Source organism: Triturus cristatus, chromosome 6, assembly GCF_964204655.1.
Source record: "Triturus cristatus chromosome 6, aTriCri1.1, whole genome shotgun sequence".
NCBI classification, from domain to species: domain Eukaryota; kingdom Metazoa; phylum Chordata; class Amphibia; order Caudata; family Salamandridae; genus Triturus; species Triturus cristatus.
The window spans coordinates 1,942,271,451-1,942,289,154 of record NC_140589.1 but is presented as its reverse complement, the minus strand read 5'-3'; the positions used below and the strand labels follow the sequence as shown (position 1 = coordinate 1,942,289,154).

The 17,704-nt window shown below is 45.9% G+C and overlaps 1 protein-coding gene across 2 annotated transcripts in view; it reads right to left on the bottom strand.

Annotated features, from left to right (window-relative positions):
- Positions 1 to 17,704, bottom strand: part of LOC146822549 (uncharacterized) — a 249,153-nt gene that overhangs the window by 187,956 nt on the left and 43,493 nt on the right. For both annotated transcript variants that reach the window (XM_085613666.1, XM_085613667.1), the window contains exon 2: positions 8,742 to 8,862. In XM_085613666.1, the coding sequence (XP_085469792.1) occupies positions 8,742 to 8,862 (121 nt within the window). The remainder of the gene's footprint in view (positions 1 to 8,741; positions 8,863 to 17,704) is intronic.

Below are 17,704 nucleotides of genomic sequence, written 5' to 3'. Positions count from 1 at the left end.
CTTTTTCATTACACTACATGTGAAATTTTCACCCTTCTGCACAAGGTATGAATTTTTTGCACAAGAGAATCTATTTCGTATAAAAAAAAATGTTGAACAAGACATTGAATCCTTGAATAAGTCTTCTGCCGGTATCTCGTTTGACTTTTGTGCAAGATATTCCTTAATGAAGAAAAGTTACTCAAGATACTGGCTGAACCTATTCTAAGTAATTTCATGAAAAACAAGCATTGGCATAGCCCATAGGTCTCGTCTTTGGGACCTTGTAAGTGTTTAGCCATGCAATAGTAGATAATTTAAATGGGGTATATTATATGGTGTATTATATACACTTCCAACCCCTTTAGTCCCAGTCAGGCCGCGTCTGTTAAACCTTAGCGCAACCCTAGGTAGCTGTGGCTTTGAGCAGTCAGGCTTCAACAAAGGAACAAGTGTACAGCACCAATACAATTTAAGTAGGAAAACACAACTCTCAAGAAACCCGACACCAATTTATAAAAATAGTTTGGATTTTTACGAATTTATGGCCACCAAAATGAAAAAGATCCACTGGAGGATTACGGAGATTTCGATTTTAAAAAGAACAATAACTTTTTACTCAACCATGAAAAACCCTCGTCAAATTCAACAAACTTGACAAAAAGTTACATAAAGGATGAACGCGGTTACTTAGCAGTATTTTGGGAGACTACTCAAGAGGGAAGCCAGTCAAGGTGGTAGACCAACAAGGTCCACATGATCAGTTACTTCCCAAGATAAGTCCAGGTCCAGTGTCCGTGATCCCCTGCCTTTAACGTATATGGACTGGTCCTGATGCTGAGGATACAGGATGCTGAAGATGCTGTGCAGTCGACGGGTTTTCCCTAGGGCTGCCCCGTCCACAGTCTTGGTGAGGCAACTTTGGTTTCCAGGGGTGCTGTCCCTCTAAGTCCTATTGGGTTAAACAAGAGTCCAGTCGCCACTAGACTACTGGTCAACCGACACATCAAAGTCAGTAGTTTCCTTCTTTTGGTGACAACTCTCCTTCTGAGTGACCTAACTGCACTCCAACAACTCTCGGCGATACAAAAGGCTTGGGTGCAACTTTTGAGTGCTGTGCCTCAGACTTCCAAGCTGCATGGGGGCAGTGAGCGATAATTCACTAATCCTGGCTAACAACTCGCCAGGCAAGAGTGTTCAACTTTTGTGGACCTGTGGTGTGAACAGGGAGTCAGCCAACTGACTCTAGGAGTCTCTCCTTCTGGCTGGGGCCCAGGGACGTCTTCTCTTCAAGAAGGATTCAGTCCTTTCCTTCGTTAGCCCAAGGAGCAGCAGGTGCATTCCAAGTTCGGTACAGCCTCTCTTTATGAGGTCAGAGGTCAGAGCTGTAGGTACCTGAGGGCTACACTCCCATGTACATACCGGTAAGACTTCGGTAGTGGCTGTTTATCTCTCTCCGTCCCCAATACAGTGTCTCCCCCGACAAAAGAGCATCTTCTCTTGAGTGTGTTCACCATTTGCCCTTCAAAGGCAGATTCCCCTGCGAAGCTCGCCTTTTGGGCTTAAGCTCCGCCTGTCTACCTGCCGAAGCGAGGTACTACCTACTCCAGAAGCAGGCTTCTATGTTCCCTAATGTGGGAGACGTTTACATGTCTCCCCAGGCAGGCAGAAGGATGGCTTGTAGCCAGCATCTGCAAATCACCACTGGAAAACGTAGGCACATGTAGCAGCAAGTTACATAGGGATCAAGTCGGGCTTAATGTAACTTGAATTTTTACAGATAGAACATCGGACGGGTCGCGCTCGGGGGGGGCGGGGACAGCCTACATGGAGAAAACGGGAGAGTGTGCATGACTGGTTTGGTCGGTCCCATTTATACCATTTTATGTTTCTACTTCTCGCACCGCGAGAAAGCAGTGGTGTGATGCTCCTCCGCCCACGAGGAGCCGCCCCTGCCTAGGGGGACTGTTTAACTCACAGGCCAAGGGTACCCCCTGGTACCATATACTAGGGACTTAGAAGTGAGTTAAGGGCCAAAAGCTATATATATATATATATATATATCACATTACTCATGACATGTTCATTGCCAATCCATTGCGGACACAACACGTGTTTTGAATAAGTGGTTTCATGTGTATATGTGTTCGTGTTCGTGTCCTTGAGGGTGTCTGTATTTTGTTTCAGGTTTTAGCGTTATTTATAGTTTTTACTATGGTGTATTTGTTTAAATGCTTTTGTATATTATAGAGGCGAGGGGACATCAATAACGTCTTTGCAGGAATGATAAGTGATATCGTGGTTAATGTCCTTTGTGATGTCCTATGCAGCAGAAGGGATGGCACCGGTTAAGGTTCAAGAAGGACAATAGTGAAGCTATAGCAGTGTAATAAATGTAGTTACTTGTGATATGTTAATTGATGTCATGTGTGAGATCATGCGCACCGCACACCATAAATGGCGAATTTCAATGGGGTTATACATTTGAGCAAGAAACAAAATACAGTTTTAAAATAATTCTCAGGGATGGTCAATTTTTTACTTTTTATATTTTTTAGACAGTTTTGGATTTACAATATGTATTTAATAAAAATGTGAAAATAAACACTGTTTACATCACGTTGCCTCTCTTTGTTGATTGGGTTATTGAATATATGATGATAAAAACGTTAACGAACCTAGCATGTTCCATTTGTGTGACGAGGTGGGAAAACTAATTTCCATTCTTCAATGTCAAACTATGTGACTAAGACTTTGCCTCCACTGCAGTTTCATAGTCAGTAACGAAGAGTATAGTCAAGTCACTCAGTGTAATTCTGATTGTTTAGAGGTAATAATATCAATTTCAGCCACACCACGCAACCCCCATGGACGGACCACCACTGCGTACACTTCCACATTGACAAGCCCACACCGCCAAAACCCGCACCACGCCCTCCACAAAGGAACTGGAGCAAAGTCACTGAGGAGCAGCTCAACTCCGCCCTCAACCACGACGCCCCAAGCACCTCGATCAACTCCAGCCTCGCAGCCAAAGAACTCCACAGATGGATCTCCGACTGCGCAGACAAGCTGGCACCCCTATGCAACCCCGGACAGCGCCCTAGGAAGGCCACCTGGTTCACCGCCGACATCCAAGAGTCCAGACACACCTGCAGACGTCTCGGGAAGAAATGAAGAAACAGCAAACGTCAGAAGACCGCACCACCTACAAGAACGTCATGACGGAATACCACCAATGCATTAGATCCACCAAAAGATCCTCTCCAACTCCCGCAACTCCAAGGAACTCTTCAGCGTCATCCAGGAATTCACCAAGCCCACCAGCGAAACAAAGGACATCACTCCCTCCCAGGACCTCTGCAACAAGCTCTGATCCTACTTCCCTCTGAAAATCAAAAGCCTCTACGACAACTTTATGGACCAGACACCTGACTATGACACCACCCCCCTCTCCAGCAACGCCAGCCAGCCCATCATCTCCTCCTGGACCCCAGTCACCACCGAAGACACCACCTCGACCATCAAAGGCATCCACTCAGGGGCCCCCACGGACCCCTGCCCGCCGCATATCTTCCACAGAGCCGCCACAGCCATCGCTTCAGAACTACGACGCACCATCAAGGCCACCTTTGAGACCGGCATCTTTCCAGACGACTGGAAACACGCAGAGGTCAGACCCCTGCTCAAGAAGCCATCAGCAAATCCCACAGACTTCAAGAACTACCGTCCAATCTCCCTACTCCCTTTCGCGTCCAATTTCACCGAAAAAACCGTCAATGCACAACTATCAAAATTAATAGAAGAAAACTCCACCTTCGACCCCTCCCAATCCGGATTCCAAAGCAACCACAACACTGAGCCCGCTCTACTTGCCACCATTGATGACATCTGCACCCTCCTTAGACCAAGGACACACCGCGGCCCTGATCCTACTGGACCTCTGGGCAGCATTCAACACTGTCTCCCACCACACACTCACCGCCAGACTCCACGATGCTGGCATACAGGGAACCGCCCTCAACTGGATCCACTCGTTCGTCACCGGCAGAACCCAGAGAATCAGACTACTACCCTTCCTATCCGAACCCACGGAAATCAACTGCGGAGTACCCCAAGGATCATCGCTCAGCCCAACGCACTCCTTCAGTTGCTTCAATAAACCTCTGCATCCTTCGAAAGGCGTTGGCCTTGGCCTCCATTGGAATGTTTAGATTGCCGAATGGAGCCCTGAGAACATAGCTGAGTGAGCGGCAATGTGCGTTAACCTGGGCCTACTTTGGACTTAGACTGCCTCACTGCAACTTTGCCTCCATTAGAGGGGTCACATGAATATATATTTAAAGTACTCAGGTCCAACACTCATCTGTTGAAGAATACCCAATTGTGGGGGCTAGTCCACTCTTGAGGTTTGAACCTACTATACCTCTTTCCAATCAAATAAGAGAGTGAAGACTGAGTGTATCTACCCGTTAAATTGAAGAGAGACACAGATTAGCCGTTGTCTTGTTTTTATTCTTTAATTTTCCCTTAGTGATTTATTTCAATATATGTTTTACATCATAACTCTTAACAGAAAAGTCCCATTCCATTAGCCACAGGCAATGCAGCGACATAGGGGGCGAAACACGCGTCGACTGCTTGCAATATACGACCTGTATAAAATGCATAATGGAATGGCACTTCTCTGTTAGGCGTTATGATGTAAAAGATATAATGAAATACAATAACGAAGGAAAAATGATAGGATAAAAACAAGGCAATAACTAATCTCTGTTTCTCTTCAATTCAAGGGGTAGATACACTCAATCTACACTCTCATATTCCTGAACATAGCTCCAAGTAGTTATCAGAGTGAGGGGCAGTGCATGTGTTATCTGAGTGGTGTGTGTTATCTGAGTGGTGTGTGTTATCTGAGTGGTGTGTGTTATCTGAGTGGTGTGTGTTATCTGAGTGGTGTGTCTGATAAGTGAGGGGCAGTGTGTGTGTTATCTGAGCGAGGGGCAGTGTGCGTGTTATCTGGGCGAGGGGCAGTGTGCGTGTTATCTGAGCGAGGGGCAGTGTGCGTGTTATCTGAGCGAGGGGCAGTGTGCGTGTTACCAGAGCGAGGGGCAGTGTGCGTGTTACCAGAGCGAGGGGCAGTGTGCGTGTTACCAGAGCGAGGGGCAGTGTGCGTGTTACCAGAGCGAGGGGCAGTGTGCGTGTTACCAGAGCGAGGGGCAGTGTGCGTGTTACCTCAGTGAGGGTCAGTGTGCGTGTTATCTGAGTGAGGGGAAGTGTGTGTGTTATCTGAGTGAGGGGCAGAATGTGTGTTCAAGTGACCCTGATCTGGACACCCAACTCTTTACGGTACTGATCCCTCCATCAGAGTGTTTGTATCCTTGGGTGAGTGGGGATGTTCGTGAACCTGGGCCTGCATTCGCCTCACTGTATATTTGCCTCCATTGTCGTGTTCATATTCCTGAGTGTGTTTGCAAGTGAGTGACTGTGAGTAAACCTGAACTTACACTGGACAGCCACTCCCTCACTGTTCCTTAGTCTCTATCAGAGCGTTCATATCCCTAAGGGGGCATTAACCTGGACCTGCGTTAGATGACCTGCGGTACATTTGATTCCATAGGAGCATTCCTATCCCTGAATATAGCCCCAAGTGCGGATCTGAGTGAGTGGCGGGGTGCATAAACCCAGACCTGCGTTGCACTACCACCGCCTTACTGTACACTTTTGCCTCTGTCAGATCATTCCTATCCCAGAGTGTAAACCTGAGCTCATGTCTGAGCGAGTGTTGGTGTTATATTAATTGACTAATCTATAGCTGGTGTATTGTAGCGTTAACTGTAGTTCTTATCTCAGTTCAACACTTCACTATAATGTCACTTTAACCTTTGTTTTTTCCAGTGAATTACCAGATCCAGTTGCTACTGGTCACCTGGGATCTTCCAGAAAAAGGCCTCTTGTAGCTTGTTGTATCCCTGTACCCACAAAGGGGGTCAGCTAACAGATCCTTGGAGGTCATATCTTTCTCCTGGGTGCAAGAGGGAGCAGGTCCATGCCTTTAGGGCTCCTCTCATGTCACAGACAGCAGGTCCAGGCCTTCAGTGGTCCTCTCAGGTCACAGACCTCTCAGGTCACAGACGGCAGGCCCAGGCCTTCAGGGATCCTTTCAGGTCACAGTCGGCAGCACCAGGCATTCAGGGATCCTCTCATGTCACAGACAGCAGGTCCAGGCCTTCAGTGGTCCTCTCAGGTCACAGACCTCTCAGGTCACAGACGGCAGGCCCAGGCCTTCAGGGATCCTTTCAGGTCACAGTCGGCAGCACCAGGCATTCAGGGATCCTCTCAGGTCACAGACGACAGGTCCAGGCATTCAGCGCACCTTTCTGGTCACAGACGGCAGGTCCAGGCCTTCATGGCAGGCCCAGGCCTTTAGGGCTCCTCTCAGGTCACAGACAGTAGCTCTAGGCTTTCAGGGCTCCTGTAAGGTCACAGACGGCAGGTCCAGGCCTTCAGGGCTCCTCTCTGGTCACAGACCATAGGAGCAGTTCTCTCTGATCTTCCACAGGTCCAGTAAGCATTCTGAAATGGGTACCTGGAGGTGCTACTTTTACTCCTGGCACCAGCACATATGTGGGGGTGACTACTGGGCACCCTCTAACCAGTGGGATAAAAGTTCCTGGAGACAACCCGGCCCACTTTTTTGCAGTTCCCATCTGCCCTACTGTAAACAATTCCACAGTGCACCTCACAAAATCCGAGATGGAGCAAACAATCTCCCCTTGCGCACAGCCTGTGTGGCCACCCGGAGGTGTGGCCAGGGTAATGAGCAGTCCCTTTCTCTATGGTTAGTCAAAACCTGTTCTAGGGGCAGCTTTAATCCCAGTAGGTTTGGTGCCAGCCTGAATATGGGGACAGGAGCTAAGGCCTTCCAAGTGTCACCTAACATTTGTTAGTGGCAGGGCAGGCCTATTTGAAGTTAACTAAGTTCCTGGGCCCACCCCAACTGGTCTTCCTGCCAGGGGATTAAAACATCTCCCCACTCAAAGGCCACCACCTCGGACCAAGGAGCAGTTTTCACACCTATTTCCCGCCAAGGACAAGCTGGGCACTTGCTGGACAGCTAATGCAGATTAGCCTCCAGCAGCTTTAGGCAAAGTAAATGTAATTTTCTTAAAGTTACATTTATGTAACTTTCTTAAAGTTACATTTTCTATATTTTTAAAAACATCCATGATTACTATTAGATTGGATTTTTATTAAATATAAAAAGGAGTCTTTGAATTGTATTTGTAAAGTTGGTACAGGTCAAAGGTTATAGATTTAAGCTTATGATCTATCCTTTGGCTTTTTTAATGAGCCAGCTACAGGCTGCCCAGCAACAATGTCATTTTGTGCCTAGTCACTGAGGGGACATTGTGCTCTTAATTAATACTTAAAACCAGCCGCCAAGATACACAGGATAGGCTTGAAGTCATGTTTTCACTGCCGCTGTACCGGATGGAACAAAAAGTGCTGCAGTCCACAAGTGGCATTTAGCGTTCCTTGCCATGGGTGTAGTTCTGCACTATATACTACGGCTTATAGGAAAGCCAAATAGGCCAATCAAGTGTTAAGGCAATTTAGGAACACGGCAAAGGAAGTATAACTTATGTTTACACAAGCTCAAATCTCTCCTCCCCTCCTTACAATATAATTTATTATTATTATTAATACGTACATAGCTTCATTGCTCCCAAGCTAGGTTTGCATTACAGAACCACAATACTACAGACAACACATTTCATGCAATTAAATACACGATTACTTTTAATAGAGAGCTGAGCTCAGGAAATCTTATGTCCAACAACATCAACCAAGAGCCTGCTTGGCGCGGACAGAGAAGATCAATGTCCAGTTATACAGAGAGATGACCTAGAATGCTACCTCCTATCGAGCCGCCACACCTGAAGATGCCAGAGCGCCACCTCCTCTCGTGCCGCCACACCTGAACATGCCAGAGCGCCGCCTCCTCTCGTGCCGCCACACCTGAACATGCCAGAATGCTACCTCCTCTCGTGCTGCCACACCTGAACATGCCAGAGCGCCACCTCCTCTCAAAAGCATCCTATCGAGCCGCCACGCCTGAACATGCCAGAATGCTACCTCCTCTCGTGCCGCCACACCTGAACATGCCAGAGCGCCACCTCCTCTCAAAAGCATCCTATCGAGCCGCCACACCTGAACATGCCAGAATGCTACCTCCTCTCGTGCCGCCACACCTGAACATGCCAGAGCGCCACATCCTCTTGAAAGCATCCTATCGAGCCGCCACACCTGAACATCCCAGAATGCCACCTCCTCTCGTGCCACCACACCTGAACATGCCAGAACGCCACCTCCTTTCATGCCGCCACACCTAAACATGCCAAAATGCTACCTCCTCTCGTGCCGCCACACCTGAACATGCCAGAGCGCCACCTCCTCTCTTGCCGCCACACCTGAACATGCCAAAATGCTACCTCCTCTTGTGCTGCCACACTTGAACATGCCAGAGGACCACCTCCTCTAGAAAGCATCCAATCGAGCCGCCACACCTGAACATGCCAGAATGCTACATCCTCTTGCAAGCTTCCTATTGAGCCGCCACACCTGAACATGCCAGAATGCTACATCCTCTTGCAAGCTTCCTATTGAGCCACCACACCTGAATATGCCAGAATGCCACCTTCTCTTATGCTAGTCTGGATGTTTAGAACATAATGGGGCATAAAGGTTTCCATTTTTACCTAGTGACACCAGGGCGGAGTGGATCTCCTCCATGACATTTCTGTAGAGTACCTTCTGCCACTCCTCCAGCCGACCCCACTCCTCCTCCGTGAAATAGACAGCAACATCATGGAAGGTAACCTGAAACGACAAGCCACACCGATCATCCAATTCCACTCCATTCTCAAGATAAATAAAAAAATCCAAGCAGGGTGAGGGGTTCATGCAATGCTCACATTTTGATGGGTATCAGGGTGTCAAGTAAAGTTAAGACTACACACAGCATTAACCTGGTGCATGTGAAGTGTGAATTCTGCACTTTAATGGAGTATGAATACCTAAGCTTTGAGCACACACCGGTCAATATCTAAGCGATGAGCAGACGCCTGTGAATATCAAAGCGATGAGCAGACGCCTGTGAATATCAAAGCGATAAGCAGACGCCTGTGAATATCAAAGCTATGTGCAGACGCCTGTGAATATCAAAGCTATGAGCAGATGCCTGTGAATATCTAAGCCATGAGCAGGCACCTGTGAATATATATATGCCATGAGCAGGCGCCTGTGAATATCTGAGCCTTATCTAGGCTGTGAGCAGACACCTGGAAATATCTAAGCCATGAGCAGACGTCTGTGAATATCTAAACTTTGAGCAGACACCTGTGAATCTTTGCCATGAGCAGACACCCGTGAATACCTAAGCCATGAGCAGGTACCTGTGAATACCTAAGCCATGAGCAGACACCTGTGAATATCTGAGCCATGAACGAACACCTGTGAATATCTAAGCTTTGAACAGACCCTTGTGAATATCTAAGCTATAAGCAGACACCAGCTGGGAGCATATTTATATTTACTGATTCATATACATACGCTGCAGAACTCAACTTCATGTTGCCAGTTCTGAGACAGGAAGTTGTATAAGAAAAGTGGGTAGAATTGTTACAATGACCCACCCGCACATGACAGAGTGACCACATCATTGTCATGGTCAGGCGGTAGAAGGGCCATGGTTACGATGACTTCACCTGACCATGAAGCAGATCACCCAATACAACAGCTTCCTCCACACCTCAACAATAAGAATAACAATCATAATAATATTAACGAAAATCAAACACCGCTGCAACACCTTTGACGCACCGTCAAACCTCGTGAGGGGCCCGTCTTGCATCATGGACTCTCTGGAGAGTTTGTAGCTCGGTCCACTCTTTTATAAGTCCCTACAGACTCATGGGAACTATTTCACCAAAGCACAGATCAGACTTTATGTAACTTTGCTCATTCATTTCTAGGGTTTGTGTTTGATCCAAGCCCTAATGGCTTCAATGATTTTGGACAAGTCTAGGAATTGGCCTTTTTCCTTCATAAACACATGGGGCCTCATTACGATGTCGGGCAGAAGGCCATCTGGCAGCTCGTCGGTGGCGGTCCACCAGACGTCTGCGGCATCTGTCCGACTGCCGTATTATGATACATGCGGTCCAACAGATGCCTATGGGGGTAATCTGCTGTGCCTCCGACAGGCTCAAGGAGCTAGTCGGGGCTGCAAGTGGAACGTAATCCTCGAAATGGAGGCAGTGCCTGCTCAGGCACCACTGTGGAGATTAAGATGAACCTTTCCGACAGCCTTTTCATGTCAGTTCTTCCGCCATGAACAGAATGGCAAAAAGGGTCTGTTGGTTGCCCCTAGCAGGGCCCCTGTCCCCCATTGCCCTCTGTTCTGGGCCCTAGAGTGCATCTGTGGTGCCACCCTAAACATCCATGCATCTTGTGGCAGGCACCACATGGTGTCTGCCACATGGTGCATGGATGTTTCAGAAGTGTATTATTTTCTATTGTGGCTTGTGCTGCGACCTGCATCACAAGCCGCAATAGGAAAAATACACTTTCTGACAGCCGTGAAGGCGGTCGCATCATAATCATGGTGGCGGGACCGCCGACTCCTTGTCAGGCGGTCCTGTTTCCACTACGATGCCAGTCAGATGCTCGGCCGACCTGTTACATAATGAGGCCCACAGAGTTGTTTCTTCGTCATCGACAGTCTTCACCCCATCAGAAGCAGGCATCTCATCCCTTCCTGACAGTACAGTGCATCGAGGTGCCACCACCTCGTTCAGTAAGCAGTGGGATAACAACTAAGCACATTTTGGGTAGTGTTCCCACGTGCCCTTCTTGGGGCCATCTACAGATTAGGCTATTCACGTAATCTCTGAGAATTATAGGGAATATGACAATGGCTGTGAGCAAAATATCCTTGAGAAAAGACTGCCTCCTGGTGATCAAAGTCTTCCTCCTGTGACTCACCCACGAGGTTGGTGGCCCTTAGTAAACATATCTAGTGCCCAGACGCCCACCACCAGTCATTTTTTCTGGCCATAGTCCTCCCTCAAAGGGTCGCCCTCTAGGGACGCTCTCAGGTTTGTGCCACCGTGCCCAGCATGGCCATGCAAGTCACACTACAGACTTCAGAGACCAGCTCTGAAATAAGTCTATTCTCCTAGAAAGCTCCATTAACTTTCTACGCCCCAACACACACACTTTCAGCTAAAAGGACAACAGCACTCCTTGGAGGACCCAACGTATCACCACGTCTTACTTTATCCTTCCTGACATACTAAGTTATCTTCGCCAGGGCTTCCGACATATGGTTTGCCCAGTGAACAGATATAAGTGCCCCGGTGTGGTACCAAAGCTCTTGTAGACCAATTCACATATACCTGTTCGGGAAGTGGATCTAAACTTTAGGAACACCACAGCCTGATAACAGGGCTGCAAGGACAAAATAGGTTATTTAGCCTGACCAAACTAGCTATCAGAAAATGATCTAGTATCACTGTATGTGCAAAACCTGTGACTAGCTCAAGTGGCTGCTTTATATATGTGGCACCGAAAAACCACAGAACCAGACTTGGGTTTTACAGTGTGAGGGTGGAAAACTTTGGGAGTGGGAGCAATCGAACACTCGAAAATACAGGAACCCATCTAACAAGAGACGGAAGCATTAGACATTCGCTTACTGGGGACAGGGGTGATGTACAGCCTATCCAACTAACTTTTTTGTACAATCCAAGAAAAACTTGAGAACACCCGACAGCTAGCCTGAAGATTTTATGCTCTATTCGAAAATGAATTTTAGAAAAATTACAAGACAAACCCATAGCTGCCAAGGTTTCAGATTGCTACGTGTGACATTTTCATAATTTCACTGCAATTATGAGTGACATTTTAACGACTAAGCGACACTTTCTCACAAGCACAATCAAGCAATGAAGATGACGGAAACCTATAAATATCAGAAATTACACCCATTTGAGCAATCAGAAACTCTAATATCATAAAACTACTGCAAAGCACCCCAAATCAGGCGAGCAAGGCACACATTACAGCCAGCAAGGACGCTGTATTAGACTGGACTATGGTACTGCTTGCTCAACCCTAATAAAAGTGATTACCAGCACTGCTGAACGGTGTCTGCCCCAGTGGGTGCACCGCTGCCTGCTGCCCAGCCCCGCAGCATCAGATCTACCAGTAGGCTGAGAGTGCGGCTGTCACAGATCCTTGACTAAGTGACACCGGTCTTGCTGAAAGTTGACAGGCACCAGTGTGGTCAACGCGCTCTGGCGCAGTCTGCACTGACTAGGGCTGCCTGGAGCTCTGGAACTCTCTTGGTCCCGGAAGGAGGAATCTCAGGCCAGTTATCTATGAAGAGCTGTGCGTTGCACAGCGGCTCGGAGATTGTGGCAAGCAGTTTTGTGCCCTGGGAGGATATTTTGGCCTAGTTGTGGAGTGCACCACTGCCTGCTGCCCTGCAGCGCTGAATCGCACCGGCAGGCTGTGGCAGTCACAGGTTCACTACAAACACTGGGCTCTTAACGGACGCTGATGCCGGCGGCGCTGAGGGTGAGACCGGCACAGGTGTGGTTGCCGCACACTGGCGCTAAGGTTAGGCAAGTGTTACTTACTTGGCTTTGCTTGGGGCAGGAGCTGTAATTCGTGCGGTCCGCCTCATGGCCACGACGACTGCTCCTGTGGCAAGCGCTGGCCCGGCCACGATTCTGGGTCTTGCTAGGAACCTCTGGCTGCACTGTGGTGTGAACTTATGCTCTGGGCTACTCACTCAACTGGCGGTGCCTCAGGTGGGTCAGACGGCTCACTTCGGTTGCTGGATCATTCATTTTTAAATAATTAACAGTATGGAAGGTGCAGCGCTGCTATTGCCAGTGCAGCTGCAGTTTGCCAAAACTTTAGTCATTAAACTGGTACCTTGTCACGCTGCTGCGGCAGCAGGACATCACCTGACCTCATCTGCGCCCGTTGTGTGTGCCACAAACCTCACACCCAGGCCGTGATCAATGTCTACGGCAGTTTTATGTATTGAAATATGCTGCGACCCACGGTGACGGAGGGGAGGGGTGAATGATATTGTTACATTGTTAATAGCTGCAAACTCTAAGCCAGCCCCCAGTGAGCAGCGCGCACAGCACGCTGCCACTCGAGTTTCGGTGTTTGATTATGGTGATTTACTAGCGCTCCTTGACAGCTCAGGAGGCGCTATTATGGGTGACTTTGCATTTCAGTGCGGTGATGCGGACCACCACACTGAAATGCGTTAGTCTAACGTCTGATATGTGGTACATGGTAGAGCTGGACGCCTCTGCCCTGGATGACTGTATTATAGTTGTATCTTTACAGTTCTTCACAACCCAGAGGCGGTGGAGGTCACTACTACTTGGCAGAACGTGGATGACACAGTATACATCTGTCAGGTGCTTATGAGTAGTGTTTCGATCTCATGCATGATCACTCAACATCGTTATGCAACTGCATTTGTTACATGCGGTTTGGAAAAACTCAGATTAAAAAACAAGCATTGGCATAGCCAATAGGTCTCGCCATTGGGACCTTATAAGTGTTTAGACATGCAACAGTTGATGTTGTTGCACCAAGGATATTGTGCTGCATAACTAAATACTTATAAGGTCCCAAAGGCGAGAGCTATTGGCTATACCAAAGCTTGTTAGTTTTTACTGAAGCCCGAGCTCAGAATACATCTCTTTGCTAACTCACCGCCTGAGTCTGGGTGCAAAGGGTCTGCTATATTCAGGGCCACTGGAATTATGCGATTGTGCAGCCCCAGGGAATTTTGCATAATTGTAGATTTGTCACATTTGCCACATAATCCATCATCCTCTGCATAATCTGGTGAGTTTAACAAAAAAATAGTTTCTAGCTCAAATGGTTCAAAAGTTACTACAGACGCAACAGCATCTGTTGCCTGCAGAGGAAGGCTCTTTGCAAAGTTTGACTGGTCACCTTTCTGTAGCTTATCGCTATATTTGGGTGTTAAACTGATACTAAACAGGTGGGACTAATGTACAGACAGCATAAAGTTTAAATAATGAAGCAATACTATGAAAAATGTGCCGCATAATACAGCATAATTTGCCTTTTCTTGTTGCACAATTTACTTAACCTTGCCGCATAATTTGCTCTGCTGCTGCATAATTCCAGGAGCCCCTATATGTATTCAAGGCTTGGTTTCTCTGTTTGGTAGGCTTTTACAAACTACCTTATTACATCATGAGATATTGTACATGCAAGACCTTTGGGTGGTAAAATGTATCAGTGAGAATCATGTATAATCACCGCGTGTTCCATTGCCGCCTCCCTTTGCACAATACACAACAGTTGACTACTTTGGAGGAACTTTTTATGTTTATTGTATTTTGTTTCGCTAAACAGTCATTTAAAGTGCAAACATCATATGAAATATATGAATACAATTTGTGTAGAAGACATGGGTTTACTTTTTATCCGGAAGGAATCAGTAATGTTAAGCTTGTGTGAATGTGTGTAGTTGATCCGTTGATTAGTGGATTGATTTGCTTGCGTGGTTTCAAAAACGTTTATAGAAAACAATGGATTCCATGATTATCTCTGGGACTGAGCTCAACTCCTCTCAAGCGAAAGAAGGGAATTGGAAATAACCCACTGTGGAACTTAACACAACATAGGATGCATGTCAATGCAATGCAGTACGTTAGCATGTAATGTACATACCACGATAAAACAACCTCCCTTAATACACATAACAATCAAAACATACTATGACGTAACATGCTATACCATGTTATAAACAGGCCAGAACATATCATACTACTGAATAACTTAAGATAAGAACAATACCATATGTAACAATAATTGGAAAAAAATACCACAAGATATGTTAACACAGCATAACATAGAACAGGATGCCGTTTAATTCAGTGCAGTATGCTGGCATAACTATAATAGCACACAATACATACCTAAGAATACATTCCATAAAATAATAAACCATAGCCAAACACAATAATCCTAATATATTATAACATAAGATAGCCAACCATGATGAACATAACCAGATGTACAATATGTACCATAGAGCCCATGACATATACGCAATAGTATATTAAGAAACCCTATACTCTAACACGTACGATACTTGCTCCAGTTCATCTTATCAACTGTCTGCAGTACACTTCGCTCTTTAAACATTTTGTTTTGAGGACTTTTCATTCACCCCATGTTGTAAAACCAAACATCTTTAATGATGCGGTGAGTCAAAGGTGAGAGAAAATTCGCCCACAGTAGAGAGCACTAGAACGTGAACCGGTCTGAAATCTTCCACTCACTGCACTGCACCTTATCTGCAAACAGCCAAGTTTGTGTATTTTCCCTAAAATCCAAGCAGAATCTAAAAATGTGGGTGTATACAGTTTGACTTCATGTACCTCGGATTTGCCATAATCCTAACGAAGCTTTGAGAAAAAGTAAGATTCAATCTGTCTGTGATTGTTGTTCAACTCAGAGAGGACAGCCAAAAACAGTAATGACACTCTTTCTAATTCCATCACTCACACAAATTTTTCCCCTCTTTCTCTCCCTTGTTTGCTTGCTTCTTCTTCTGCCTCCCAGATATATGCAAAGCTAAGGGATACTTCTGGCACTCGGGATAAATCTAAAACAGAAACGGACTGGGAATCAGATGTAGAGGACACATTTTCTGTCTCCTTGTGGCAAAAGGTTTGGATCAAGATAAGGAAGTCCTCTAGAGCAGCGAATACAACTCAAACGTTATTTTTTATATATAACAGACTTTTGATTACTCCTGCCAAGTTGCATGCAATTGATCCTTCCATCCCTCCCTCTTGCTGGTCTTGTTCAGCATCGAGGGCAGATCTTAAGCACATGTTATTCTGCTGTCCGAGGATTCATAAATTTTGGACGGATGTGTGGACTCAGATCAATAAGATCTTTTCCACCTCTTTTCCTCTTACATTTTCGCATATCTTTTTAGGTAGTCTCTCAGACATATGGTCCTCTTCCACCACTAATACGTCCATTATTGACTTACTTCTAGCTGTAGCATTTCAGCAAATCACTAAATCTTGGAAGGATACCTCCAATGTTTCGTTTCAGGCTTGGTGGTATGGAGTCTGTTATCATCATAGACTTGACAGAGCCTATGTTTATCCCATTACACTTGCCATTAAACGTGATTTATTATGGCTTCCCATTACAGATTTTTTAGATATGTCTGCTCGATCCCTACCCCTACATAACCCACGTACAGAAGAAGTTCCCAAGCCCCCATAAATGCATTCCTGATGGTTTCATGTACATAGTTTTACTGCTAGTTTTATGACTATCTTGTATATTTTCTATTTTTCTTTTATTGGAGGAATTTTTTTGTGTGCATTTGACCCATTTCTTTATTCTTTTATACAATTTCGTATGACAATGATTATATTTTTATTGCAACTGCTTTTGTGTTATTTGATGATGCTTTTTCCCCCCCTCCCTTCTACCTCTTTCCCTTATCTTTTATTCCTCTCACTTAATTATGATGTACTATTTTTCTACTTGAGATGAATTTTAATACTAGGTCTTCCTGTTTAATCTGTTGTTAATGAACTTCAATAAACTCTCCTTTAAAACTTTAAAAAAAAGAGAGGACAGCCAGCGTCTGTCAAAGTCGCTATTAGAAAGAAAGGATCTCAGACAAACTAGAATGTATGGATTGGACTGTATATTACCGAGGCAGGCTGATAGTACCTAATTGAAGGACCAGAAAGCAATCGTCAGACACCTCAGTCTGGCGAGTGCCCTGTGTGTTCATGCGCTCAATAAAATCGTCTATTTGTTCTCACAGCTGGGAGAGAGAAGGCCGGGTCTCTTGAGAGGGAGATGTCAACAGCGGGCAGAGCCTCACAATGAAGGCATTGAAGGGGCTGTGTGTGTTCTAGCAGAATACGAGCTTCACCTTAAAGCATCCACCGAAGCTACAGGGGGCGAGCGTACCGTAATAACGAAATAATTGCGCACCAATTGCACCCCGCCGCCGCAGGCTCGCGTCTCTTTTCTTTTGTGGCTTTAGATTTAAAACAATCTTTTTTGGAGAATTAATCTTATTGTCATTCAGGGAAAAACAGTGTAAATACTGCGCAGAAGCTTACCAAGAGCTAATAATCCACTACAAAGAGAGTGAGTAATATTTAAATTGTGAACATGATACCCCGGGATATCCGCGGAATTAAGCAAGGCACGGTGCAATCTAATGCAAGTGATGTGTACTCACAACTGCTGAACACAAACAGACACTAACAGTTAACACAAAAAAAAATAATCACATTTTCGCCAGCGTAAAATTGGTATGTAGTTCGGATTGACAAACACTTCTTATATCCGCCCCCTGGTATAATGAGGAATTGAGAATGTTGAAGACTTCCTGTAAACAAGCAGAAAGGAGATGGAGGAGAAAATATCAGGAGGTAGACAAGGCAGTCCTGAAAAAGTTATTATATAGTTATAAAGAAATGATAGGGAAGGCCAAAGCTAACTTCCTGGAGGAGACTATCTCACAATCATCTAACAAGTCTAAAACACTATTTAATTTAGTAAGAGATATGTCTAACCCAGAATGTGCAACGACTAAGAT